A 26,775-nucleotide genomic window follows, 5' to 3' on the forward strand; every position below is an offset into this window, starting at 1 on the left:
CCCTCAGCCCCACCCTCAGGGGGAGGGGACCCTCCCAGTCCCCCGCGAAAGCTCCAGCCCACCCCTCCTACCACTAACCTTGAGGGAGGCCCTGGGAGGAGGTCCCCTCCCCAGTGGGAAGGGCCGGGTTCTGCTTGGGGTGTGGCCTCCTGCCCATCTGTCCTCCCCTCCCTCCCTCCCTCCCCCCAGGGAGCACCCACTTAAGGTGGGGGGGGCCTTGGCCCTTACTGAGGTCTCTCCTTCCAGGGACTGTCACTGCTGTTCTGGGAGTCCGCGGGTCTGAGGGAGGGGGGTCAGGTCCCACACTGGGGCTCGTGGTGGGCTCCCAGCTCAGCTCGGAACTCACACCACAGCGAGCCCCAGGGCTCTGGTGCCGGCGCCGGGTCCCGGCCCTCCCCTGCACACACCAGTCCCTGCTCCTTCCCCGGACCCAGGGCAGACACTCGGGCACCCCTCCTTTTACGGCTCTGGAGCTTGGCCAAGATCCAGGGCAAAGGGAGCCCAACTGTGGGCTGGGGGCCAAAGGCTGTGAGGAGCAGCCCCGCCTCCCGCCGGCAGACACATCTGGGCGCCTCTCCCAGCGCCCCAACACACGCCGAGCCAGCCAATCTAACCGACAAATTTATTGAAGTCTTGGAAAGAGCTGCTCACCAGAGAATAAATAAACGCCACAGGACATTCACAGAACCAACAGGTAGCCGGGGCCTGGTTTTAGGGCGTGACTGGCTGACACAGCCGCCGGTCTCTGGGGCGGGCTGCCCCGCTCTCCCAGGGCCAGAGCCCTGCCCGCCTCCTCCGCCGGCCGCTTCCACTGGAGCGGAGAGCTGTGGCTGCTGGCGACAGCTCTGCTAGCCGCTGCGTCCCGGGCCTCGTGGCCTGGGCTGGCCCTGTGCGCCTGAGGAGGGGATTAAACCTTGGACTTAAAGACTTGACCGCAACCTTGGAGAAGGGGCCCCGGGAAGCTCCTGGAGCACTGGGGGCGGGGTGCCAGAGCCCCCCAGGAGGGGCATCGTAGCCCCGAGGCCCTGGAGGAAGGCAAGGTCCTCTAGGAACTGAAAGCAGGCTAGTGTTTGGACTTCGACAGATCCCGTACCACCGAGAAGCCCCAAGTGCCGTTATCTGGTCCTAAGGGGACATTGCCTACAAAACAGCTGCCACACGGGTCGCCCATGTCCGAGGAGGAGACTGGAATCCCCCCCCCCAGGAGTGCTGGCCTCAGAGGTGCTGGGAGACAGAGAGGCCGCGCCTCGCCGCTGCCCGGCAGCCAAGCCCCCGTGCGCTGGTGCAGCAGCGGCCTCGGTCAGAACGGCGCGTGGTCCACCTCGTCCAGCCAGGAGGCGGGGCTGGCGGGGAAGTCGGGGTAACCGCCGCTGCTCCCCGTGGATAGATCTGAGCTGGGTCCGTTTCCCGCCAGCACCCTCATGGGCGGGGGGCCGCCCGGGGGCCCCGAGGGCACGAGGCCCAAGCTGGAGTCAGGGTACACCAGGCTGGAGAGGAGGGGCTGGGGGCCGGGGAGGCTCTGCGGGGCGGCCGGGGAGGGTGGCAGGCCGTAGGGGCTGCCGGGGCGCAGCTCCCGGTACTGCTCCGGCCCCGCCAGGCCTCCGTGCTCCAGCGCAAAGCTAGCCAGGGCTCCAGCGGGCCGGCCCAGGGCGGGGGTGGGCTCCCCCAGGCCGCCGTACAGGCCGCCGGCCGGACCCATGTCGGCCATGGACGGCTCGTCTGCAACGAAAAGGGAAGCTGTCAGGGCTGAGGGGATGGGGACCCCCCCCCACAGCGCAGCAGCCAGCCAGAGCCCTCCCGCGTCCCCCTGCGGCCGGCGCGGGGCGACTGGGAAATGGCGGGGTTCCCAGCCCCCATCAGAGCTGGAAGGCCGCCCCAGCAGCCGGGAGCCCGGCCCGCTGCCACCTCCACTTTGCAGGGGAGGAAATCCAAGCCCCAGAAGCTAAGCTAGCAGCCTGAGGTCACAACGCAGTCCCAAAGAGGAGGGGGCGCTTCGGGGCATGTTGGGGTGTCTCTAGTGAGGATGGAGGCGCCTTTCTACCCCTCCCCATCCAAGAAGCCTGGACATTTACAGTTGACCTCCAAGCCGCACTGCCTGTCCCCCAAAAAGCCACTGCGGAGTGCGGGAGCCAGAGCGGCAACCCGGATCTCCCTCAGGAGGCGGTGCTCACTTTGAGACGGGGTCACGGGGACTCGGTACCCCATCTGGTTCGGGGCGGGTGGCCCAGACCCGTGAATGGCTTCAAGGAGGAAACTCAGAAACTCACAGCCACGGGTGGAGCCCAGGCTCTCCTTAGACACCCGTGACCCATCAGCCCGCGGGGCAGAGGCCTCTGTACCGGTGAAGGAGACCTCGGCGTCGCTGTCCTGCCCGTCCTGGATGCTGTCCTTGTCGGACTTGGAGCTGCCCCGGGAGCGCTTCATGTTCCGGAAGTACTGTCCCCAGCGCTGCCGGCCCGCGTCCTTCTTCAGCCTCTTCTCCTTGGCCCGGCGGTTCTGGAACCAGACCTGGGGGGTAGGGGTGGTGAGGGCCCGCAGAGGTTCCCCCTGCTTTGCCAGGCGGCTCCAGGTCGGGGAGCAAGCGCTGACCTGCACCACGCGCATGTCCAGCCCGGTCTCGGAGGACAGCTGCTCCCGCACATGGCGGGCCGGCTTGGGGGAGGTGTTGTAGGCGCTCTTCAGCGTCTCCAGCTGCTTGGCGGTGATGGTGGTGCGGGGCCGCTTGGCCGTGGCCTCAGCCTCTGCGGAGGACAGCGGTGAGGCCAGCTGTGCCCTCCGCCCAGCGCCCAGCTCGCCCAAATGCCCTCCCCAGGGCCCATGCTCTCCAAGCACTTGTCAGAGCGACGGGGCGCGCCGGCGGCCGCAGGGGAGGGGTGTCCACACAGGTGGCTTCTGCGGCCACCAGGCTCTTTATGAAAACCCGCTGTCCATTGCACACCGCCTCCAGCCTCCACACAGGCCTCCAACCCCTTTGCCCTGAAGGTGTGGGTGAGGCTGGGGTCCTCACGGTTGGGATGTCTGGAGAATAGTTCAGAGCCGTATTGGTAGTCACAGAATCTACACAATTTCCAGATCCTTCTACCACCTGGCTACAAACCACTTAATCCCACGCTCCCTGAGCCCATCGGCGAGCGGCGGGAGGAAGGCCGTGGAGGTGAGGGTCTCACCGGAAGGCTGGCCCCGCGTCCCACGCCCACGTCCCGGCCGCACACTGACCTCGCTGCTTGGCCGTCTCGTAGTCTGCCTTGCACACCAGCCGGCTGTCCTCCATGAGGTAGAACTCGTCTCCCGTGGCCAGCTGCCGCTTGCACACCACGCAGGCAAAGCAGTGCAGGTGGTACACGAAGTCCTGGGCGCGGCGCACCACCTGCGTGGGCGGGATGCCCAGCTGGCACGCGGCGCACTTGGTCCCGAAGCGCCTGCGGACCCACAAGCACAGGGCGCGGCTCAGCCCCGCGGCTCACGCTCGTACGCCCAGAGCGGGTCAGAGGTGCGCAGCCGCGCCGGCCCAAGACCCCGGAGGAAGGCTCCACAAGCCCAGCCCTTTGGTCAGGTCTGCAGCCCAGGCAGGGCCTCAAACTACCGAGAAGTCCTCACGGGGGTGAGCAGAGCCTGCTCCTCCTGGGACGGGGAGTGCCGGTCCCAGTTCCCTCTGCGTCCTGGAGCTATGCTGCTCCTTCCCCTTTAGGGAGAAAAGCCCGAGACTGAGGGAGTGCGTCTACACAGCTCTGCAAAATGGAGCTCCTCTTTTTTTTTTTTTAAGACTTCCATTATTTACAAAACAAATTATTAATTTTTGTGCCAATGCAGGGGCCTACACTCTACCATTCCTTAGCTTTTTCAACTCAAGATGGGCACTCTGCCACCTGAGTCTCAGCTCCACTCCCAAGGCTTTTTGGTGACTGGTTGGAGATAAGAGTCTAAAGAACTTGTCTGCACGGGCTAGCTTTGAACTGTGATCCTCAGATCTCAGCCTCCAGGGAGCTAGACTCACAGGCGTGAGCCACTAGCAGCTGGCTCAAGTTACTATTATTTTAAGTAATAATTTCTGACCTGCTGGGCCAGGCCCACTTGGAGCTGGCTGAGGCCCCGGACCGCAGCCTGGGTGGCAGGCGGTCTGGGGCCCGGCCCGGTCGGGCCACACTCCCCGTTTCCTGCGGCAGGCTGCGCCCTGGCCTCCCCTCCAGCCCGGCCCCCCGGGCCGTGGGCACGGGCTCACTTGAAGAAGTCGTCCCTGCAGTAGACGCTCTCCCCGCGGCTGAAGCAGCGCTCGGCCAGCGGCGCGTGGCAGTCGCTGCACGTGAGGCACTTGCTGTGCCAGTGCCGGTCCAGAGCCTTAAGGATGAACCTGTCTAGAATGTGCTGGTCACAGCCGGCGCACAGCGGGATCTCTGTGGACAGAGGAGTGGCTGGGGCAGGGGCCGGGCTGGAGAGGTTACCTTCTCCCCGGCCAGGCCCAGCCCCCGCGGTCCCCAGGCCCCCAGCTTCCTGGTTCAGGGACTCAGGGATCCCCGCCATGGCCGGCGGTGGCTTGGGAGATGAGAGCAAACGTGCGTGAGCATCTAGAAATGCGCGTGAGCAGGAAGGAGGGGGACCAGGCTGTTTCTGGGGCCAAGGGTGTCTGTCCACCCCAAGATGTTCACCTAGCCAGGAAGGACCCAGACTACAATCAGACGGAAACCTCACCTCTGGTGCGGGGGTGGAGGACGGGGTGGGGGTGGGGGACTGCCTGGAAAGCCGGACCGTGAATGGGAAAAACACCTCCTTACTCTGCCGAGCACCAGCGAAGCGCCTCTAACTTCTGACTTAGAACAACTGTGCGGCCGGGGCGTTCTTTCTGGAGGCTGCGCGGTGCAGCCCCCGGGCTGGGGGTCTGTCAGACCCTCAGGCGTCAGTGACAGCAGCACTCCCCGCCTTTGGGTGGGTGTGCGGGGCTCCCCGCGCAGGGGTGCAGGCGGTGTGGGGTGCCCTCCCGCGGTGACTAGACCAGCGCCCCAGTCCTGGCCAGCTCTGCTCGCAGAGATTACGGGCTTGGGGGCGGCAGGCGGGACCCGCTAATTCAGACCGGGTCTCCGAGACGAGGAGCCCGGCGCGGGAGCGGGACCTGCTCGGACGGGCCGCCCGCCGGGAGGACGCGGCCGAGGGCTCGAGGGGGCGGAGGGGCCCCGCCGCACCTCCCGCCAGCACTGGCCGGAAACCGCGGTGGACGCGGTCCCGCGTCGAGCAAAACCGCGCGGCCCACACCGCGCCCCGGACGCCCGAGGCTGGCGGCGAGCCCAGGACGGCCGGGCGCCGGGCCCCGCCGGGCGGCGCCGGTTCAGCACCGCGGCGCGGACAGCGCCCAGGCCCGGCGGCCGCGAGAGCCCGCTTCCCGCAAAAAAGCCGGGGCGCGCCCGCCGCACCCGCGTGAGGCCCGCGGAGCCCCCGCGCCGGCCGCGCGTCCGAGCGCTGCCCTCCGCCGCCCGCTCCCCGCGCCCGCCGGGGCCGCCGGGCGTCCGGGAGTTGAAGCCGGGCTTGTCCCGGTCCCCGGACCTGACGGCGGGCAGAGCGCGCGGGCGCCGCCAAGACCGGCATTCGGGAAGAAGTACGGTCCCGCTCGACGCCGCGGCCCCGCTGCCGCCTCCGTGCCGCGGGGCCGCGGGGCCGGACCCGGCGAGGGCCGCGGAGACCCGCCGGGCCGCGAGCCCCTCGCCCCCCCCCCCCCGCTCCGGAGCCCGGCTTGGCGCCGCCCCGGGGCCCCTCAACCGATCCCGGACGCCCGAGCCCCCGCGGCCGGGCGCGCTGCGCGGACGTTCGGGGACCCGCCGCGCCCGGGCCCGCGGCACCCACCTCGGCGCAGGTCGGCCCTCCGAGCCAGCAGCGCCAGCAGCAGGTCTCCGCCCGCCGGCTCCCGGGCCGGGTCCAGCTCCCCGCGCGCCTCCATGCGGCCGGCTGCGGGCGAGGCCGCCCTCGGACCCGCCAGGCCGCGGCCGCCGCGACGCGGACCCCGCAGACCCGAGACTGGTGGCGCGGCCCCGCAGAGCCCGCGGGCGGCCCGGGGCCCGGAGCCTCCGGCTGCGCGCGGGGCGGAGCGGCGGGGGGCGGAGCCGCGCGCGGGGCGGAGCCGGGGGTCGCGGGGACGCGCGGGGCCCGGAGCCCAGCCGAGGGCGGGAACCCGCCCCGCGGGGGCTCTGGATGGGCCGGGCCGGGCCGGGCTCTCCTACGGTGGCGTCGGGAACCGGGAACCCAGAACCCGGAACCCAAAGCGGGCGAGCGTGGCGCGCGGGGCCTCCGCGGAGTGCGGGGAGCCGGACGGGGCCCCGGGCCGCCCATGAACGGCCCGCGCAGGCGCAGCGAGCCCGGCCCCTGCAAGGGAAGCGGGGCCCGCGTCCTGGGCCTGGACACACAACGGGGACGCGGAGTCGGGGCAGCGCCGGGGCCCGGACTGCGTCCCCCTTCGCCTGCGACCCCCCTCCTACCCGCCTGCGCCCCCTCCTACCCGCCTGCGCCCCCTCCTACCCGCCTGCGCCCCCCTCCTACCCGCCTGCGCCCCCCTCCTACCCGCCTGCGTCACCCCTCCGCCTGCGCCCCCCTCCGTCCCCCTCCGCCCGCGCCCCCGCCCCGTCTGCAGCTGTGGCTCCACACAACAGCGCCAGCACACCCGACAGCAGGGGAGCCCGCTCATGCACTCCGGGCCGGCCGGGCGCGGGCAGGGGCGTCCCGGGCCTGGCGCCGTCGCGCGCCCTCCCTGCGTGCCCCGCCTGCGTCTCCTGGACGGTGAGTCCCGGGCCGGCCCGAGCACCACACTGGAGACAGCGAGGGCCGGGCGCACCAGCGCGGGGCGGCGTCGGGGCCCGCCGGGGGCGCTGGTGGGCGGCGTGGGCCACGGGCGGCCGGGGGCGCACGCCGCTGGGGCATCTGGCCGGCCGCCAACAAAGCCTCCATTATGTTCCAACGTCCGCGGCCACAGGACGGCCCTCGGGGAAGGCGGCTCGGCGGGAGCTCTGCCGACCCCGCGCTCGTCAGCGCCCCGCCCCGCGCCGCTGCCGCCAGCCCAGGGGCTGCTGTCAGCCTTCACCCCCGCGGCCCACGGCTGCCCCGCGCGCCTCCGCGCCGCCCGCGCGCTCTGCCTCCGCCCCTCGGAGGCCTGCGGACCCTCCGACCTCACCTGCAGCCCCGCCGAAGGTGCGGAGGGCGGCGGCCGTGCGGGCTCCGGGCCGCTCCTGGTCACGACCCCGCTCTGCTTCCAGCAGCATCGTGGGTCCGGTCTGCGTCCCGGGGAGGGTTGGGAGCTCCCGGTTCCTGGGACGGAGCCCAGCCCCGAACTGGCCCTGTCCGTGGTGCTGAGGGAGGCTCCCGCCCGCCCCTCCCCTGTCCCCGCCCCCACGGGCGGGCGGCGGGCGGCCGCAGGAGCTGGTCCTCCGGCTGGGTTTGGAGAGACTGGTGTCTCCCCAACTCTTCACCCACTGCCCCGCCAGGAAGCTGCTAGAGTCCTGCTCTGCTCTGCGGAGGCTCCGGGCCAGGCTGAGAAGCGCCTGTTCACGGGAAGCGGGCCGTCAGGTGCTGGCCCTGTTGGCAGCCTTCCAGGAGACTGCCCATGCCAGGCTCTCCCCTGTGGGTGAGCTGCTGCTGCTGGACCACAGCGGGCCTGCATCCCAAAGAACCTGACACTCAACATGTACACATCACAGGTCACTTGAATACACTCAGACACCTGTGCCCCCTCCTCTGCAGAGAGGCAGGCAGCCCTTGGCCAAGCTACCCAGTGAGGCTCCACTCCAGAAAGGGGCTCAGTGCAGAGCCGCCTATCCACCCCTGCTGTGTAGGGGCACGGCCCCTCAGAGGGTCTGTGTCCAGGTACTAGTGAGATGTTGAACAGGTCCCATAGCCACCTCCATCCACGCCAGCTCCAAGATCCTCTGTAATCCATTTCCCATCTTTGTCTCTGTCTGACCTCAGGGCTGCCTTCCAAAAAGACTTCTGGCTCAATAGAGGAAATTCCAGAATTTCAGATGTTCCTGTCCCCGCCCCATCACATTGTAGTTGGCTGGCTCACATTTCAAAAGAATGATGACAATTTTCTCAAATGTCAGATTTTATTTTAAAAATGCACACATATAGTTTACTTAAATACAAAATACTCACTTTCCTTCCAGTTAAGAAATTTTACTGATATTCCCATGTCAATTCAGTTTTAATCAAAATCTCTTCATTAAAAATAAATAAGCATTTATATTACTTCCCTATTGTATTCATTGGTCTCAATACCTTTTTTTGTGTGGGCTGGCACTGGCGCTTGAACTCGGGGCCTGGGTGCTGTCACTCCACCACCTGGGCCACAGCTCCACTTCTGGCTTTTGGGTTAACTGGAGTTAAGTCTCTTGGACTTTCCTTCCTGGGCTGACTTCAAACTGTGATCCTGGGATCTCTCCTGAGTAGCTAGGATTACTGACATTACCCACCAATATATCTCACACACACACAAAGGCTTACACCTTGCCTAAAGGTGGCACCACTGATCTGAGCAGGTAATCTAGGCATCTGAGTCCTGATCCCTTGCAGGCTGGCCCCACACATCATGGCAGCCCCTCTCCCCAGATTTGCCTGGGGAAGCTCATCCTCAGGAAGCAGGAGAGAAGCTGAAAGCCAGCGCTGCCGAACATGGGTCTCCATGAAGGTCGGACTGGAGAATGCACTGCGGGAGCCCCACCTTGCCCACTGAAGACACCTCCTTGGTGGAGAAGGCATCCACAGAGGTAGACAGGGGGTTCAGAGCTTGCCTGGAGATGTGAGGGACCTGTCAGATGGGCCAACATCTTTAGTAACAAAGACAGGTTCATTTAAAAAAAAAAAAAAAACAGGATTTCAGAGGTTAAAAAGCATCAAACGAAAAGGTCCTTCATGGCCCAGGAGAAGCAGGAGCTCAAGGTGGTAGAGCCAAGGCAGCGAGGCTATTCCTGCCCTGGAAAGCGTCAGGCCTCCAAATCCACGCCTCCCACAAAATGGAGGCTGGCTAAGGACAGCCCCAGGGGACAGTTGTCTGCACTTCTCAGGCCACAGCCACATTACAGGGTCCTCAGGGACCATTTGCCATACATAATCACAATAGGCAAAGTGGAAAGAGTATTTACAGCTCTTCTAGTCACTCCTGTGTGTGTGCATGTGCGTGTGCACACACACACAAAGGCATTGGTCTATTTCATCTAAATAAAAGGACGCTTGTGAGACAAACCAATGGCCACAAAGGATCTCAGCAGGAATGCTCCTGAAACTGCATGCCAATGGTGGTTTTAATTTTACAAAAAGTGAGTTTAAATTGTGGAATGGTTAAAAGTCATCCCTGAGGCCTGCAAAGAGCCTAGCTTGTGTGGGACCCTTCTCAACAGCTTCAGTTCAAGGAGTCCTGGGGTTTGGGGCCCATGCCAGGTCCTCATCCTTCCCACTGGGCCCTGTACACCTAGCCGCTCCTGGTGCTTTCTTCTGTGTGAGATGAGGGATACAAGACAAAGGCTCCTACAAGCCTCCTGCTCGCCCCCACCCGAGTGGACCAGTTCTCATTACCCCTCCCTTGACGCTATGGTCACTCACCTTCCAGCTGGCCCATACTGCCTCCAGAGTGGCCAGACTGGGCTATCCCTCAGTCCCTTGTCAACAGTAAACAATTAAAAGGCACTGCCACCACCCTGCCCCCCCAAACCAGCCACTACTTGACAGCCCTGGGTCACTCCTTGAGAGAAAGTAAAGCCACACCACTCACTGCCCCGTTCCTGCCTGGGGGCCTGTGCACAGAGTGAGCACCCCGCAGGGCACCGGGTGGTAGAAACGTTTGGGCTCTGCTGCCTGCAGGCACAGCCTCGGCCTACATGCACAGACCCCAGGCCGCTTCCAGGCTGGAGGTGTGGGGTGTGGGGGAAGGCCACTGCGCTTCCATTCGCTGTGTCCCTCGGACGGGCCTGGTAGGCAGGATGGAGTGCAGGGAAGGCCCTGTGCAGACCTGCGTGCTCCAACTTAGGACAGTGAACACACAGATGTCTTTTGACACGAGCTGGGAAAGCCCAGGGGCCAGCAGGGCTGCCTGCACTCTGAAGGGCCAAGTCTGGCATGGTTACAAAATCCCTGATCACAAATGTTAGCACTGTGGGAGCGTTGCCAAGGCTGCCCAGGACTCCTCTTCACAACTGGGTGGTAGCGCCGGGTGGTAGAGCTGGACAGGAGAGCTCTATACAGCTGGACGGAAGAGCCGGACAGGAGGCCTCTCCACAGCCGGGTGGTAGAGCTGGACAGGAGGGCTCTATACAGCCGGGTGGTAGAGGCGGACTTTCCATCGCTTGGACCTCACGCGGAAGAAGAAGTACATGAGCATCAGGAACAGGGAAGAGGCCACGTACAGCACCACGCACAAGCTCATGTCCAGGCTGGAGAAGCCAACCCCGAGGAGCGGCACCTCGGCCTCAGCCTCCTCCCGGGCCCCGGGCCCCTGGGGACTCTGGAGTCTCAGGTCCAGCCGGTGGTGCAAGCTCTCCAGCAGGTCCGTTCTGGGGTCCAGGACATGGAGTGGATGGAGACTTGGGTCATCCTGGGCTCCCTGAGGCTTCCCTGGGGGACCGAGTCCCCCACCCTCCGCCTGGGCCCTGCCCGCGGTTGCCCCGTCACCGCCATCGCCCAGGTCTGCAGCATACGTGTCCACAAGATTGTCACGGCCGTAGTGCCGCTTCAGGAACAGGAGCACGTGGCCCTCGTTCCAGCTGTCCAGGCCCTTAATCTCCTCGTGGCAGGCTGGGCAGAGCTCTGGGGTGGGCCACGGCACCTTTGGGAACTTGGGGTCCTCACTCAGATGGCCTAGGAGGGAGGGAAGGGGCGGCATGGTGAGGAAGGCCTTCCAGTCCGGGGCACACCTGGCCTCCCACCCATGCAGCCTCCCGGCTGCTGCTCCCATCTCTGTGCAGCGGGGCCAGATGTCTCTGTGCTCCCTGGCCTGAGCAGCACAGCCCCCCCCCCGCTGGGCCCCCCATGCAGGTCCCCTTCCCCCGGTCACCCGTGTCTACACTCCAAGGCCTGCATGCTTGGCACACCTGCCACTCACCTGACTGCACCTGCTGCCACCCACCCAGCTCCTGCCCTCCACGGGAAATGCTCACCTGTCTATGCTACCATTCCCAGGCACTCAAGGCCCAGGCCACTCTGGCTGCCAGGAGGCCCCTGCCCCCCTGCCAGGGCCCCGCAGGGACACACTCATAACCCAGGACCAAGACAGGCAGAGGCAGCTCCACTCCACCACCTGCTCCCTCCAGGAGGTGAGTGGGCTCCCCCACGGCTGTTTCCAGCTCCAGGCTCACAGCAGTACGCCCACGGCGCCTCCCCGGGGCTCCCTGCAGCTCCTCTGGTCAGTTTCTGGTGAACGGCACGCAGCACCCTGCGGCACAGCCTTGCCACACCACTGCGAGTGCTCGCGGCCACCTGCTGACAGCTTCTGGAGTGGAATCCATCGGAGCACTCCCATTCCGGATGGCTGCGGCCACCCACCGGGCAGCTTAGGCACCCTGCAGGCACCGAGGGGACTCTGCAGCTCACCAGATACACCCACCCCTTCCTTCCTTGGATCAAAACTGAGGCCGGGCATCAGCGGCTCACGCCTGTCATCCTAGCTACTCAGGAGGCTGAGATCTGAGGATCACAGTTCAAAGCCAGCCTGGGAGGGAAAGTCCGTGACACTCTTGCCTACAATAAACTACTCAGAAAAAGCCAAAAGTGGCGCTGTATTCAAATGGTAGAGCGCTTGCCTTGAACACAAAAAGGCTCAGGTTCAGCACCTAAGCTGAGTTCAAGCCCCAGGAATGGCCCCCCCCCCCAAAAAAAAAAAAACCCACCAAAATTCTAACTGAGGACTGCTACGCGGAAAGTTGGTCAGCCCAGGAACCGGACAGAGGTGTGCCCTGTGAACCGAGGCACTGTGCAGCCGGGGCTACGTGGAGCACACACCCTGAGCCACTGTCCTCTTACTGGCAGTGCTCAGGCATCCCCCCAGTGTCCAGCTCCAGACCCCTTTGCTGAACCAGTTCACGGAGCACAGAGGCTCCCACCACACAGGCCTAGGCCCTCGGTGCCTCTGGCTGCCACAGCTGCCCTGGCCTGCTGACCACCCTCAAGGTTTCTCAAGTGTGTGCTGGGGATGCTGGCTACGCTTGGCCCCTTTACCTAACTTGCTTGCTAGGTGCCACATGTAAGGAGGGGACGAGGCTGAGGCCAGCCGCGTCCTCTGGGGTCACTGCCCAGTGGATGACCTGGATGAACTCACGGTGGACACGGAGAGCTATCATGTCCTCAGGGGCCTGACTCTCTGGCAGGAGAGCCAGGTCGGATCTCCCTCCCTCCACAGGCTGGAGGCAGGCCTGGGGGCTGGTGAGGAGGCTTGGCACACACCCGTGGATGGACACGCACAGCCCCATCTTGCTGCAGCCCAGTGAAGTGGGCGCTCGAGGCTGGGTAGCCAGCTGGCTGCCGCAGCGGCAGCAGCAGCTCTGGGGAGGCGGGGGCGGGGCGGGAGGCGTCTGGGAGGACACCTCAGCCTGGGACAGCAGCTGACAGGGACAAGGAAATCCCTCACCATGAGGCCCCTCAGCTCTTAGCGCAAAGGAAAACCAATTCTCTTTAGTGCTTTAGTTGTCATGTTTTATAATACGGTGGATTAAATGAAAACCAACCATTTAGGGGCATTTTCTATTCATCCTTATTAAATTTATTTCTCAGTAGAATTATTCTTAAGCCTAATTTTAATCTGCCATTGATTTGTGAATACTTTGAATTTACTTAACTCTGAGAGAACACATATGTCGTAGTTTTTAAAAACAAAACCACCTTATGGGGTTACAGACTAACCCCAAAGACAGGCTGGGCTTATAGTCTATGTGTGTGTGTGTATGTGCATGTGTGTGTGTAGTGGTCCTAGGGCTTGAACTCAGGGCCTGGACACTGTCCCTGAGCATTTTTGCTCTAGATTAGCACTCTACCATTTGAGCCACAGCTCAACTTCTGATTTTTTGGGGGTGTTATTTTATTTTGCTAGTCCTGGGGCTTGAACTTTGGGTCTAGGTACTGTTCCTAAGCCTTTTGCTCAAGGTGTGTCTACCACTTGAGACCCAACACTACTTCTGGCTTTTTTTTTTTTTTTTTTGAGTAGTCTATTGGAGATAAAGTCTCATAGACTTTCCTGTCCGGGCTGGCTTTGAACTGCAATCCTCAGATCTCAGCCTCCAAAGTAGCTAGAATTATAGGTGTGAGCCACTGGCACTCAGCTTTTTTTTTTTTTGGGGGGGGGGGAGTTTATGGGGCAGTAAGAGTCTCACAGACTTTCCTGCCCGGGCTGGCTTCAAACTGCAATCCTCAGAGCTCAGCCTTCTGAGTAGCTAGGTTATAAGCGTGAGCCACTAGCACCCAGCTAAGAATAGATTAAAAAAAATTAAATTCCTTATCAATAATTATACTCCAAGTTTTCCAATATCCCAATTACAATCAGGGGATATGGGTGGTAGGCTACCAGAAAGTCACAGCCGCCTGGGTGAGGGCCAGCTGGAGGGCCAGCCATTCACGCATAGCACCTGGGAGCTCAGGAAAAGCCAAGACGCGCCCACACAGCACGCCGCCCTCCCCACACAGGCCCCAGACCTCCAGGCTGAGGGCCAGCTTTCCCTCACCCGCCCGGCGGCCGCTCGGGCGCCGGCCTCGCTCACCCGCCCGGCGGCCGGGCGCCGGCCTCACTCACCTGCCAGGCGGCTGTTGACGGCGTTGTGCTTCCTCCACAGCCAGAGGACGGCTTGGTCGAGTGTCTTCACTGTGTCCAGAGACTCTTTGGCCATTGCCTCAAAGTGCTCGCCACACTCTCTGCACCCAAAGAAAGTGTGGATGTACCTCCTCACGGTCTGCAGCACAGCCCCCGGGTCGTCCTCAAGGCCTGCAGGGGAAAAAGCCAGGGCGCTGGAGCCCACCGCCATCCAGTCCAGCTTGTGCCACTGCTCTCCAGAGACAAGTCTCAGTGTTCACATGCTGCCCGTGTCTCCACAGAGCAGCCTGTGCATACAGCCCTGACACCCTAGCACAAGCAGGTGTGCAAGAGTGTTCCTACACATGGCTCAACAGTACCCATACCAGACAGGAAGCTTGCCACCAGCATGGAGATCCGGTGAGCACTACGACTGAGCTCAAGCACTCAAGACATTCAGACTCTCGCAGGTCCTTAAAAGGGACGTGTCAACACCCCTTGGCCAGGCTCACGGTTGCCTCTGCCTTGGCCTCAGGGCCTGCCAGCTGTGCGTGATCTCTCCTGACCCACAGCAGCACCCGCAGGCGGTGTGGGCCCTGCCGGGGCAGCAAGGTCATCCGCTGCCCCTTTGCTGTGGAAGAGTGACTTTCCCAGGCGGGCGGGCAGCAGCCAGGGTGCCTCAGGAGGCCGAAGTGACAGCCGGTCCCCAGGAGACTGCACTCTTCACAACGGCGGAACCCCTCCAAATGGTGGTGATTTGAAAAGCAAACAACCTGCTGGTGGCACACACGTGTAGTCCCAGCACATGGAAGACTAAGACAAGAGGATTTTGAGTTCAAGGACAGCCTGGGCTACGTAGTGAGTTCTAGTCTAGTCTAAGCTACATAGAAAGACTCAAAATGGGAAAGTCAAGCTGGGCACCAGTAAATCTGGGAACTTGTAATCCTAGCTACACAGGAGGCTGAGAGCCCTGAGAACCGTGGTTCAAAGCTAGCCCAGATAGCAAAGTCCGTAAGACTCTTATCTCCAATTAACCACCAAAAAGCTGGAAGAAGCAGAGCTATGGCTCAAGTGGTAAAGCTCAGGCCTTGAGTTCAAGCTGCGTAACGGGGAGGATGAGTTCAAGCTTAGGTAACGGGGAGGATGAGCTAGGAGGCTCGGCAATGTACATGTAAGACCCCATCTCAACCCCATCATCCTGTCTTTCCTCCGGAGATCAGGAGGGGCCAGGCCATGAGGCAGAGCAGTCCAAAGGATGCCATCTCAACACAAAGAAGCTGGGGGGCAGGGGGTTCAGCAAGACCTAGCTACAAACCCAGCTATGGCAGGAAGCTACAAAAGGATTGCTTCAGGTGTGTGCCTGGGTAAGAATCAAGACTCTAAAATAATCCTTACAAGCAGGGCACCTGTGGCTCACGTTTATAAACCTAGCTACTCAGGAGGCTGAGATCAGAGGACCTTGGTTCAAAGCCAGCTTGGGCAGAAAAGTCCAGGAGATCCTATGTTCAATTATTTAGCAAAATGCCAGACTGGAGGCATGGCTCAAGTGGTAGAATACCAACTGTAAGCAAAAAGCCAAGCAAAAGAGCTCAAGTCTTGGTATCAAATACCAGCATCAAACCAAACCAAACCAAACCAACAAAAACACTGCAAAAATGACTGGAGGTGTGTCTTAGGGTAGGGCACTTACCAAGCAAGTACGAAGCCCTGATTTTAAATTTCAGTACCACAATAAATAAAAATTTCAAAAAGAGGCAGGTGCCATTGGCTCACACCTATAATCCTAGCTACTCAGGAGGCTGAGATCCAAGGATTGAGGTTCAAAGACAGCCCACACAGGAGAGATTCTTATCTCCAATTAGCCACCCAGAAAACTGAAAGTGGCACTGTGGGTCAAAGCGGTAGAACACTAGCCTTTTGCTGAAGAGCTCAGGGACAGCGCCCAGGCCCATGGTTCAAGCCCTAGGACTGGTACAACAAACCAAAAACAAAACAACCCTGAAAGAACCAGAATTCAAGCCCCAGGACTGGTACAATACAACATAACAAAGCAAAAAAACAAAACAAAACAAAATAAAACTCAGTGGCGTGACCAGGTTGTTCTCTGTAAGACGGTGAAGCCATCTGTCCACAGCAGGCCCAGGTATCTGTCAGCCAGAGGCCCTGGGTCTGGACTGACCACTAGACTCCTGGTCCATGCCTCAGAGAAGGTGAGAGGCCGCACACCATGGAGTCTGGCTGGCTATGAGCATCCTCCAGGCGGCAGGCGGTGCCAGGGTGAGGCAGGGCACTGGCTGTGACCAGGCCGCCTGACCTCGTCCACAAGGAGGAGGTCTCCAGACATCTGCCTGGCAGTAATCCCCTTCTCTTCCCGAGGAGCCATTGTGCCGCCTGCTCGGGGCCTAATCTTTAAAGTGGACACGAACCCTAAACCTCTACCTGGGGGAGGATTAGGATGCGTGGCTGGCGCTTTAGGAGATGGGGCTTAAATGTGCAATAAGGAAAGAAAACCTCCAAGACTTAATCCCGTGCTGTCTGACCCAATTCCTCTGGCAGAAGAGCACTGGGCTCACGGCGACGGGAGGAGCGCCGAGCCTCTGTGGGACAGTCTAGCTTCTCACCAGCTGGAACAGGGTTCTGAGCCAGCTTTGCTGTTGGTGCCGCACGGAGTGTCCCAGGACCTGTCACTGGCCCTCATGCACTGCCTTCAAGCTCTCCTTAGTCACACACAGGGGCCCCGGGGCAGGCCCCACCTTTCTCTCCAGAGCCCCCAGATGGGATCTGCCTCATGCTTTCAGGAATGGGCCTGGATGGTCTGTGCATTAAATCATGTTGAACCCCGTTCTGATTTCAGTTCCTCTTGATTATTCCCAAGGCGTTCCCTTTGATCTCTTTTTTTCTCCCTTTTTCTGATTCTCTTGGGAGTATAGGTTTAAGAGCCACCCTTCCCCGCTGGACTCTGGGAAACTGTAACCCTCACTGCCCTGAGGAGAGAGGGTAAAGACGACCTTTGACCTAGGTCATTTTTGCAATGTGACTTTGTGCTTTAGACAGGCAGCATCCATCTCCTAGCCCTGAGTTCTGTATATACCAGCAGGATGTGGTCAGAGGGGTGAGTGTGACAGAAAGTTTCCTGATGTGTCCAGCGTCCTCCTCACCCTGCGCCCAGCATCCTCACCCTGCGTCCAGCATCCTCCTCACTACCTGGTGCCCAGCAACCTCCTCAGTGCCCAGCTCCTCCTCACCCTGGTGCCAGCCAGCAGGATGCTGGGACTGGCCTGGGGGAGTGAGAGACGGCCACAGCTGTGGGAAGGAGCCCATGGAACGACCTACCTAACCTAGTCTACAGCACACTGCTCTGACCCCGAGTGCTGAGCGGACAGGGTGGCCCTGATGTATACCACAGCACTCTGCACCGTGGCAAAGGCAACAAGGGGTCTGCAGTGCTTCTGGACAGCAGGACACTCTTCCTAAGCCAAAGGACTGGGCTTTGGTTTAATGTAGGCGCACACGGACCCGAGAGACTCAACATAGCAGCCATCAGACACGTGTCTACTGCCACAGCTGCCTGGGCCTGCTGGGGCGGGGACACAAAACCCAGCGCACACCAGTGCCCTGTGAAGAAGGAAGCAGACGTGATTTGTCTTTATGTTCTGTAACACCATCAAACCCTTCTGTGGAGCTCCCACCTCTGCCGCCTCTTAGCCTCAGATTTGGCCGAGGCCCTTCCCCTGGGAGCGGGGTGGGCCAGCAACTTGCTTCCAACCAGGGTTGGCCAGTGAGCACCGGGCTTCTCCAGCCGCTGGCTCTTATGAAGCTGGCCACAGGTGACAGGTCCCATGGAAAGGAATAAAGAAGAGACCATTCTGCACCCAGTCCACTGAGGCCCAAGCCTCAGCCTGAAGCAGAGCACCCATGTTAAGCCACACCTGGATTCTGACCCAACTAACACAGAAAATAAAGCTGGGATGGCTTAAGCTGCTCAACTGGGGGGAATTTGTTATGCAGCAATTGATAACTGATACACCTAGCTGAGGAGGTCTCACCCATCTATTTTTTTCTAAGTAAATGCGTGTGCTTGTAAGTTAAAGAGAGTGGAAGCCACAGCCACGGGGGGTGGCACTTCTGTGGATATTCTGAGAGAACACTCCCACCCTCCCGCTTACGTGCCTGTGGGCACGTGGGTGGCGCGGTACGTAGTGGACGGTGAGACAAGCCCTCCCAGGGGCTTCCTGTGACATGTGAGCTGCACTGAATGGTTAGTGCCACGCTGGCCAGGGCTGTGCTGGTCAGGGGATGGTGTACCTGTGCCCAGCAGTGCTTCTGGGTGGGTCGAGGCCTCCACTGTCAGGGTGTGGAACAGCTTCCAGAGGGAGCAGGGGTAACCCCTCAGCTCAGGTCTGCTGCCTTGGCATCCCACCCACTTTACATGGTTGGTGAGAAAGATTCCGGATATCTGGGGAAGAAGAACAAGGGACATAAGACAACCGTTAAATTTTAAGACAACCACTGAGGGTAGGTAGTGTCATTCATCAAAACCTCCTCACTGGGCCAGGCGCTGTCGCTCAGGTCTATAATCCCAGCTACTCATGAGACTAAAATCTGAAGATTATGGTTCGAAGCCAGCCAGGACACATTGATCTGTTAGATTCTTTTCTCCAATTCACTAGCAGAAAGCTGGGACTGGAGGTGTGGCTCAAGTTGAAAAGCTCTAGGCCCTGAGTAGAAAAAGCTGAGCAAGAGTGTGAAGACAATACCAGAAAAAAAATAAATAAAAATTAAAAACAAAAACAAAAACAAAACTAAGCTTTTCACGTGCACAACAGATCTGGGCCTCTAAGCCTAGTGAGGTGGCACGCTCGGGACTGATAACTGTGAAGCACTGAGAAAGTCTGAGAACAGAGGGGCCTACTGCTCAGTCAGCCCGGCCCACAGCTGCTCTTTTTCAATCTCTGGCTGGAGAGGAAGGCCTATCTGTGTCTTGATAAACAATATTAAGCATGAAAGGCCCCACCTTCCCCTCCTCTCCTCCTCTTTTTTTGGTGCTGGTCCTGGGGCTTAAACTCAGGGCCTGGGCACTGTCCCTTAGCTCTTTTGCTTGAGGGGCTGAATTGGAGATAGGAGTCTCACAGATTTTCCTGCCTGGGCTGGTTTCAAACCAAGATCCTCAGAGCTCCTGAGTAGCTAGGATTACAGGTGTGAGCTGCTGATGCCTGGCCCTCCCTTCTTTTTACACCGGATCCATTTTGATGTAGGAACCACAAAGAGCTACCCATAAACAATTCAAGTGGCATGGTGTGCACACTCTGCAGAGGCAAAAGTGCGGCTCAAGAGCAGAGGGCCCAGTGCACCCCGACCGCCCAGGCTTCATGCAGCCCATTTCCTCTGGTGGGTGCTAGGACCTATCTTGCCTCCCGAGGGCTGCTGAGCGCGGGCTCTGTGGGCACCACATCCACCACATCTGTGTCATGCTGCAGGACAGCACAGCGGCCCAAAGTTTGGAGAGAAAGTGCAAGAAAGATAAAGGTGAGAACCCAGCTCTGTTTGTGTCTCAGACGCTACCATAAGACAGAGCTGGCAGTGCTGATGCGCAGATTCCCTGGCCAGAGGTCTGGAACACTAGCTCAGTCAGAGGTGTGGCTGACAGTCAGCGAGGGGTTTACTATTGTCAAACTCAGGGCCAGAGACGGGCAGCAGGAGGGAGACCATACAGGGTAATCCAAGGGACGGTCTCTGGAACCTTCCATGCTCACCAAACACATCACCACTAGGTATGGAAAAATTAGAGCTTAGTGAAGTTGAAACAAAAACAGACCAAGGCAGATGTGGTAGATAGAGCTCTAATCCTGACACTTGGGAAGCTGAGGCAGAAGGACCACAGAGACCCTGTGCCAACCCCCACGACCCCCAAGAAACCCAAGGCAACTCCCCAAACCCTAGTGCTGCTCCCCACAAGACAGCTGTCACAGTGTGCCCGTAGCTACCAGCCTTTAAACCGGAGCCTTCAGTGTGACCTGCACCGGTATGCACTGGGGTAAGGGAGTAACCTGGTGCTGTCCAGGAAACGGACCTGCGAATGCACTGGGCCTGCTCACCCTCCAAAGAAGACAGGAGTCTGCCTTGTGGGCCCCAAGGGCAATGCCAGGCCAGCAGTGTCAAGGCCAAGGTGACAGCGCAGGGAAGTATGGTTTTTTCCCCCTGTAGACCACGGGTCCTGAGTGCAGGCAGGCAGGAAGATGCACATTAGGCGGAGGGTGAGAGGTGAAGCTCTGTAGCCTGTAGGGGCGCCTGTGCTGGACAGGGGTCTAGGACTCACCCGCATCTTGTTGTTGACCAGGTCAAGGACGGCATTGTAGGGGATCCTGTCCAGAGGCAGGGTGGTCAGCCACTCCTGCAGCATCTCCAACAGCTTCCTGATAGGAGGTCGGCCAGGGAACAGCTGCGTGAGGAAGGATACAGCCTAAGTACGCTGCAGAGCACTCGTGCACCCCAGAACCCCAGGGGACCTCAGTGGGCTGTGGTCCAGGTGGCAGAGCACAAAGAACCCAATCTAAGACCCACACCAAGGGACTCCATTGAGAACTAAGAGGGGGCTGCTCTCAGAACCAGGGTGCTATGATGGGAGACCCAGGTGGTACAGGGTAGATGGTGACCACCACCCCATTCTCCAGCTTGTCCTCTGCATCTTGACCACCTATGCCTTTCCCTTTTTTTTTTTTTGCTGGCCCTGGAGCTTGAACTGTGGGCCTGCCTGAGCACTGTCCTTGAGCTTTTTTTTTTTTTTTTTTGTCGGTCGTGGGGCTTGAACTCTGGGCCTGGGCGTTGTCCCTCAGCTCTTCAACTCAAGGCGAGCACTCTACCACTTGAGCTACAGCGCCACTTCCTGTCCTTGAGCTTTTGTGCCCAAGGCTAGTATTTTACCACTTGAGCCACAGTGCCACTTCCAGCTTTTTAGTGGTTAATTGGAGCTGAGAGTCATGGTCTTTCCTGACTGGGCTGGCTTCAAACTATGATCTCCACCTTTGGAGTAGCTAGGATTACTGGCATGAACCACTGGCGCCCCACCATCTCTGCCTCTCTACCTGTTCACACACCGGGTGGCTACTTCAGGGTGGAAGACCCAGTCACAGAATGTGGCAGTATCCGACTGTCAAGGGCTGCTGGCCTTCTAAAGGCATTGATGCCCTGTGCAGCATTCCTGCTTAAGGAACTTGGAAGTAGTACATTTTAACACTAAAACAGTTCTTTTCCTAAACTGACCAGAAATGAATTTGTTTTCAGATACCTGGGGTAAATTTTCGAAAGGTCATTCACGGTCAGCTGTGATCTCAGGGTTCCATCACCTATGAGGCCCTCTACCTGGGCCTTGGCTGACCGGAAGGAGAAAGGCCAGGAGGGAAGGAACACGGAGCCGCACGACCTGGGGGAGGAGGACGACTGTACACACAGGGCACCAGTGCGAAGCTGCAGCGAGGTCAGGCTAGGCAGGTAGGCGGGGCATTTTCTTAAAGAAATGGGGCCAGCTTGCATGGCCTCAACTCTGAATAGCACAATGGGTATAAAAGAAGTCTCTCTAAACAGTATTCCCTTCTGGGGCTGGGAAGATGGCTCAGTGGTAGAACGTGTGCCTTGCATGCCTGAGGCCCTGGGTTCGATTCCTCAGCACCACATAAGCAAAAACAAAAAAGCTGGAAGTGGCGCTGTGGCTCAAGCGGTAGAGCGCTAGCCTTGAGCTGAAGAGCTGAGGGACAGCACCCAGGCCCAGAGTTCAGGCCCCACGACCAGACCCAAAAAATTAAAAACAAAAAAACAGTATTCGCTTCTTTGTCTGAAATGTCATACAATGCATTGTTTATTTAAATATAAATTCAACTTCTTTTGCTTTCCTATATCCTACTGTAAGTAGCTATCCAAATGGCTGAACAGAAATGGTCCCCCTGGGGTCCAGCCCTCTGGTTAGAGTAGTGCTCTACTCCTACCCCTGTGGAGCCGCCCTCCGGCCTGAGCTAGCTGGGGAGCCTGGAGCTGGTGGCAGTGGTGTTATACCTGTGCCCACTGCACAGACCTGGGCCCAGCAGCAGGGTCAGGGGAGGTGGCTTGGGGTGGGCTGTACCAGAGTTCAGAGGGCATCAGGGCTGCAGTCAGGCCAAAGAGGTGCTGTGGTCAACAGCATGCAGGCCTGGGCTTTTGCTCAGGGACCAGGATGGCCTCCTTCCCTCATCTCTGCCAAAATAACATCTGGACCCAGAAGAGAACACACTCTTGATTCTGAACCATGAGGCTACAAGTTCTTGGTGGGAGCCTAAGGCTGATACCACGTGCCTCAGTACCAGGTAACCCTACATCAGGCACCCAGCCCAGCGGAGGTGTCCTGGCTGGCCGGGAGGCGCTGTGTCAACAGCCACTGTTCCCCTGAAGGGCCTTGGCACCGTCCCAGCCCTCTGCCCCTGGGCCTGGGAATAGCCGCTGTCCCCCGCAGGGCCTTGGCACCGTCCTGGCCCTCTGCCCCTGGGTCTGGGATCCCGCTCTCGGCGCTGTCTGAACCTTCCAGCACAACACTCTGCTCAGCACCCTGGGCCACTTGTCCGGCTCGGGCTGGCTGGGGAGTGCGTACCTTTGACAAGCTGGTGGTATTTGGTCCCCAAAGCCTGGTCAGGTCCCCCTTCACCCTCACCAAGGCTGGGCTCCACACCCCATGCCTGGAAAGGATTTCCTCACACGGCTTCTGGAAGACTTCAGGCATCCTCCACAGCTTGACCTAGGCACTAGAGGACCCAAGCTCCTTGGGACCCTGACTCCTCTCCCCTGGCGGCCTTAGCCTGGTTTGAGACACATTTTTGGTGGGGTAGTAGGAAGTGGTAAGCTCCCAGGACCTCTTCAATGCCACATCCACACAAGCCACCCACTGTTTCTCAAGCCACCATGCAGCCCCCAGTTCAAAACCCCTGAAGCTCCCTGATCTGGGGTGTGAGGTCTGTGCACTCCCCTCTCCAGGCAGCCAGAGTCCAGCCTTTCAAATACGCTCAGTGTGTCCCCAGCCTCTCAGCTCCAAATCTCTACCTGCCTCAGGCACACAGTAGGCACCCAGGAAACAGACCGAGGAATCACAATGCAGGAGGAAGCCACTGGAAGGAAGGTGGGATATCTACCCAAGGTGGGCTCCCTCCTACAGAGCCCCTGGCCACCCAGCTGTCCCATACCTTGGCCACAATGGTCACGAAGTCTCTGAGGGTCTTCAGCTCCGCTCCAGCCAGGGACCTGTGGCTGGCCAGCTCCACTCTCAGCAGATAGTGCAGCCCGGATTCCAGGTCTGCCATGTACAGCTTGGCCCTAAGATGGACAACGGGAAAGTCAGATCTGTAAACCCCGCTGTGCCAGGGGAGTCTGAGTGTCCTTCCCGGCAGGTACCGCCCCCGGGCACCCCCACCCCCACCCCCACCCCCGTCCTGTCCCAAGCGCATACGTGCCTGTCAAATTCTCTCCAAACTACCACCTCTGAGTGTCCTTCTGTGTTTGGTTTTTCAGGCAAGGAAAGAGATTTTTTCTTCACACCTGGCAATGACTTCAAATAAGAGGAGAAAAACGACCGAAGAGGCTTTGCTCTGCAAGAAAGGAGGTGGAGGTGTCTGCACACACCAGAAGCTGCCCTGGGCTGTCCCCTCGGGGCCGTGAGAGACCACGACTGTGCGGTCATCCCTACACCGTGGTTAGGGCTGTGTGCTGGCACACGTGTATGTGGCATGCGGCACCGGTACTGGGGCTTCAACTCAGGGCCTCGTGCTTTTCTTGTTCAGCTTTTTCACCCTGAGCTAGTCTTCTACCAGCTTTTCTGCTGGCTAAGTGGAGCTAGTCTCATATAATGTTCTGCCCAGGCTGTCTTCAAATCATGATCCTCAGCTCGCAGCCTCCAGAGTAGCTAGGGTTACTGGTGTGAGACACCAGCTAGCCCATGATTATGGATGTACTCTCCATTTGCAAGACAGCTATTCACTCTGGGCTCATGTCCGATAGACAAAGGGGCCAGAGGCAGCAGTGGACGGTGGCCATGGCTGGATTCAAGGTCTGTCCTCCCGCTTGAGAAGAACAAGAATCCACAGATCACTGACGAGTTACAGAGGCATAAGAAGATTCATGGGCGCTTGGCGGGATCTTAAGACATGGGTAAAGCTGGTCTGAGCATCTGCTAAGATCAGCTTTATCCCAACTGTGATCTCAACGTGCCTAAGAGCCTTGGCCGACATGCCTACAATCTGCCAGCTGAGCAGGCATCTGGAAGCCAGGCCTGGGGGCTCAGCCTGGGAGTGGCACCTCTTGGCTCTCTGCAGGGTTCTGGGGGGGGTGCCACTTGCAGCCAGCAGGTGCAGCTCCCCATTTCCACTGAGGCCGCAGCAGGGCCGCTGAGGCGGAGTCGCGGGCGCACACCACGCTTTCAGTGCTGCCACCTCAGAACCAACAGCAGCTGTGGAGAGAGACAAGCTCCCGCCTCCTCAGCAGCTGTGGAGAGAGACAAGCTCCCGCCTCCTCAGCAGCTGTGGAGAGAGACAAGCTCCCGCCTCCTCAGCTGCCCTCAACTTCTGTTTTGGTAGTACTGGATTGGGGTTTGAACTCAAGCTAGGCAGGTGCACCACCCCTTGAGCCATGCACCCAGCCCCTTCTGCTTTCACCGTTTTCTAATAGGATCTGACATTTTTGTCTAGGACTGGTCTTGATTTTTCCAGCTCTCCCCTCCGCTCTGAGGAGCTGGCCTTGGCTACTGTTTTTTCCATAAGGAACTATGCTGGATCCTCACTGACCTGTAAACCTTTGAAGGTGCTGGGGAAAAGCCCCTGCGGCAGGAACCCTGCGCGATGCCTGAGGTGTGCCCTGGCTCTGGGATGCACCTGGATGTGGGAATCCAGTATTCTTACCCACTGCACTCCCGCTGGAGGTCTGTGACGACCAGGGACCTTCACGCTAGAGGCCAGGGGCAAAGACAGCCCCAGGCAGGGCAGGCAGAGCAGGCCTCATCCTGCCCTCCCACAGAAGGAGCAGCCAGGAGGCCACAGGCTCCCCTGAGACAGCGGGGCCTCACCAAGCTTCCCCATCTGCTTGTTTGCAGGTTCATTCATGCTCATGGCATTGTCCTATGGGGCTAGAGGCACTAAACTGGGCGGTGGGCGGCTAAGAGGGGAGAAATGGGACGACTGGGCACATGAGGGCTTCTGTCTCCTGGAGGAGAGAACCCTGGGCCTCACCCGGCTCTCATTAGCACTCTTAGGTAAAGCACTGCCCGTGAGGTATGAGTCAACACACTGTACGCTTCTCCTGAGGCAGGGCCTACCCTGCCTCTCATTTTAGAGCAGGCACCCATGCTCACAGCCAATGGACAGACAGAGCAGCCAGGAGCCAGGATTCAGAAAAGAGACATCTTCCTGGATTTGGGTTTGTTTAGAAACTCATGAAAATGCAACCCAGACAATGAATTCCAGGAGCCTGGCCAGGACAAGTACAGGGAACGTGGCCAGGTCCAGGGCTTCCTCAGATTTTCGTCCCTGCACTTAGCCTGCTTTCCAAGGGGAAAGCAGATTTCCTCAGATCCCACCAAACATAGCAAACATTTCATAGGACTTTCTTATTGTTGTTGTTGGCTATGGGGCTTCAACTGTTCATGAGCTTTTCTGCTCAAGGCTAGGGCTCTACCACTTTGAGCCACAGCACCACTTCTGGTTTTCTGGTGGGTAATTGGAGATAAGAGTTTCACAGACTTTCCTGCCTGGGTTGGCTTTGAACTGCAATCCTCTGATCTCAGCCTCCTCAGTAGCTAGAATTATAGGCCTGAGTCACCATCATCCAGCTGTCTATGAGACTCTTATCTCCAATTAATCACACACACAAAAAAAACCAATAACAAATCCCTCCCCCCCCCCCCAAAAAAAAAAACAGAAATGGAGCTGTGGCTTAAGTGGCAAAGCACTAACCTTGAACACAAAAGCTCAGGAACAATACCCAGGCCCCAAGTTCAAGTCCCAGGACTGGCATACACAAAAAATATTCCTTAAGCCAAACTAGTGCTTACACATTAATTACTCCTTGAGATCCATTTGGGTAAATCAAGTAACAGGAAGGAACTGAAGAAACACCCAGTGACTGCAGAAACACCTTGTCCCCATCCAGTGCCCTGCTCACCATGATGTTTTCATATGGGATCAAGTCCAGGGTCACCTGGAAGAGGAAAAGACCATGTCACCCTCACCGGGAAGACCTCCACCTCACAGGCAAGGCTGTGATGAAAGGTACTGGTCAGGGCTGGGAAGGTGGCTCAGTGGTAGAGCGCTTGCCTTGCATGCTCGAGGCCCTGGGTTCGATTCCTCAGCACCACATAAGCAAAAAGAAAAAAGCCGGAAGTGGCGCTGTGGCTCATAGTGGTAGAGCGCTAGCCTTGAGCTGAAGAGCTGAGGGACAGCGCCCAGGCCCAGAGTTCAGGCCCCACGACCGGACCCAAAAAAAAGAAAAAAAAAAAAAAAAAAAAAAAAAAAAAAAAAAAAGAAAGGTACTGGTCATCAGGTGGTGAGCTCTGCCAGGGGCACTGTCCACGTGAACCTCGTGGCACAGCAGGTACGCCTTCCTGCCTGTGGGCTGCTGGGTGGCATGACATGCAGTTTTGTCCCAGTGGGGTAACAAGTGCCACAGCACCACAGTCATGGCAATGAGTCAGCGTCACTCATCACTCAGCCTTCACCTTGCTACAAGTGAGACCAGAGTCTGCACTATCATTTTATTGTATTTTATTTATTTATTTTTTTGGTCTGGTCATGGGGCCTGAACTCTGGGCCTGGGCACGGTCCCTCAGCTCTTCAGCTCAAGGCTAGCACTCTACCACTTGAGCCACAGCACCACTTCCGGCTTTTTTTTTCTGCTTATGTGGTGCTGAGGAATCAAACCCAGGGCCTCATGCATGCAAGGCGAGCGCTCTACCACTGAGCCACCTTCCCAGCCCCTGTACTATCATTTTATTAGTCCATCTTACACCACTCAAGGGTTGCACACCCATGGGCAGAAAC

The 26,775-nt window shown here is 59.1% G+C and overlaps 2 protein-coding genes across 2 annotated transcripts in view; both read right to left on the reverse strand.

Annotated features, from left to right (window-relative positions):
• Positions 1-1,300: 1,300 nt before the first annotated feature.
• Positions 1,301-5,923, reverse strand: Lhx3 (LIM homeobox 3). The gene is made up of 6 exons (XM_070006877.1): positions 5,830-5,923; positions 4,220-4,391; positions 3,217-3,419; positions 2,590-2,741; positions 2,340-2,508; positions 1,301-1,719 (listed from the first exon to the last, which is right to left on the reverse strand). The coding sequence occupies exons 1-6, from the start codon at positions 5,921-5,923 to the stop codon at positions 1,301-1,303; spliced, it is 1,209 nt and encodes a 402-aa protein (XP_069862978.1).
• Positions 5,924-8,062: 2,139 nt separating this feature from the next.
• The window catches only part of Qsox2 (quiescin sulfhydryl oxidase 2), a 30,904-nt gene continuing 12,191 nt past the window's right edge, over positions 8,063-26,775 (reverse strand). The window contains exons 6-12 of the mRNA XM_070015042.1: positions 25,791-25,936; positions 23,203-23,337; positions 22,936-23,065; positions 20,052-20,174; positions 18,041-18,191; positions 13,739-13,927; positions 8,063-10,818 (exon numbers count right to left, since the gene is read on the reverse strand). Of these exons, the coding sequence (XP_069871143.1) occupies positions 10,271-10,818; positions 13,739-13,927; positions 18,041-18,191; positions 20,052-20,174; positions 22,936-23,065; positions 23,203-23,337; positions 25,791-25,936 (1,422 nt within the window). The 3' untranslated portion in view covers positions 8,063-10,270. The remainder of the gene's footprint in view (positions 10,819-13,738; positions 13,928-18,040; positions 18,192-20,051; positions 20,175-22,935; positions 23,066-23,202; positions 23,338-25,790; positions 25,937-26,775) is intronic.

This window comes from Dipodomys merriami, unplaced genomic scaffold, assembly GCF_024711535.1.
Source record: "Dipodomys merriami isolate MVZ:Mamm:240054 unplaced genomic scaffold, mDipMer1.0.p SCAF_11, whole genome shotgun sequence".
NCBI lineage: Eukaryota > Metazoa > Chordata > Mammalia > Rodentia > Heteromyidae > Dipodomys > Dipodomys merriami.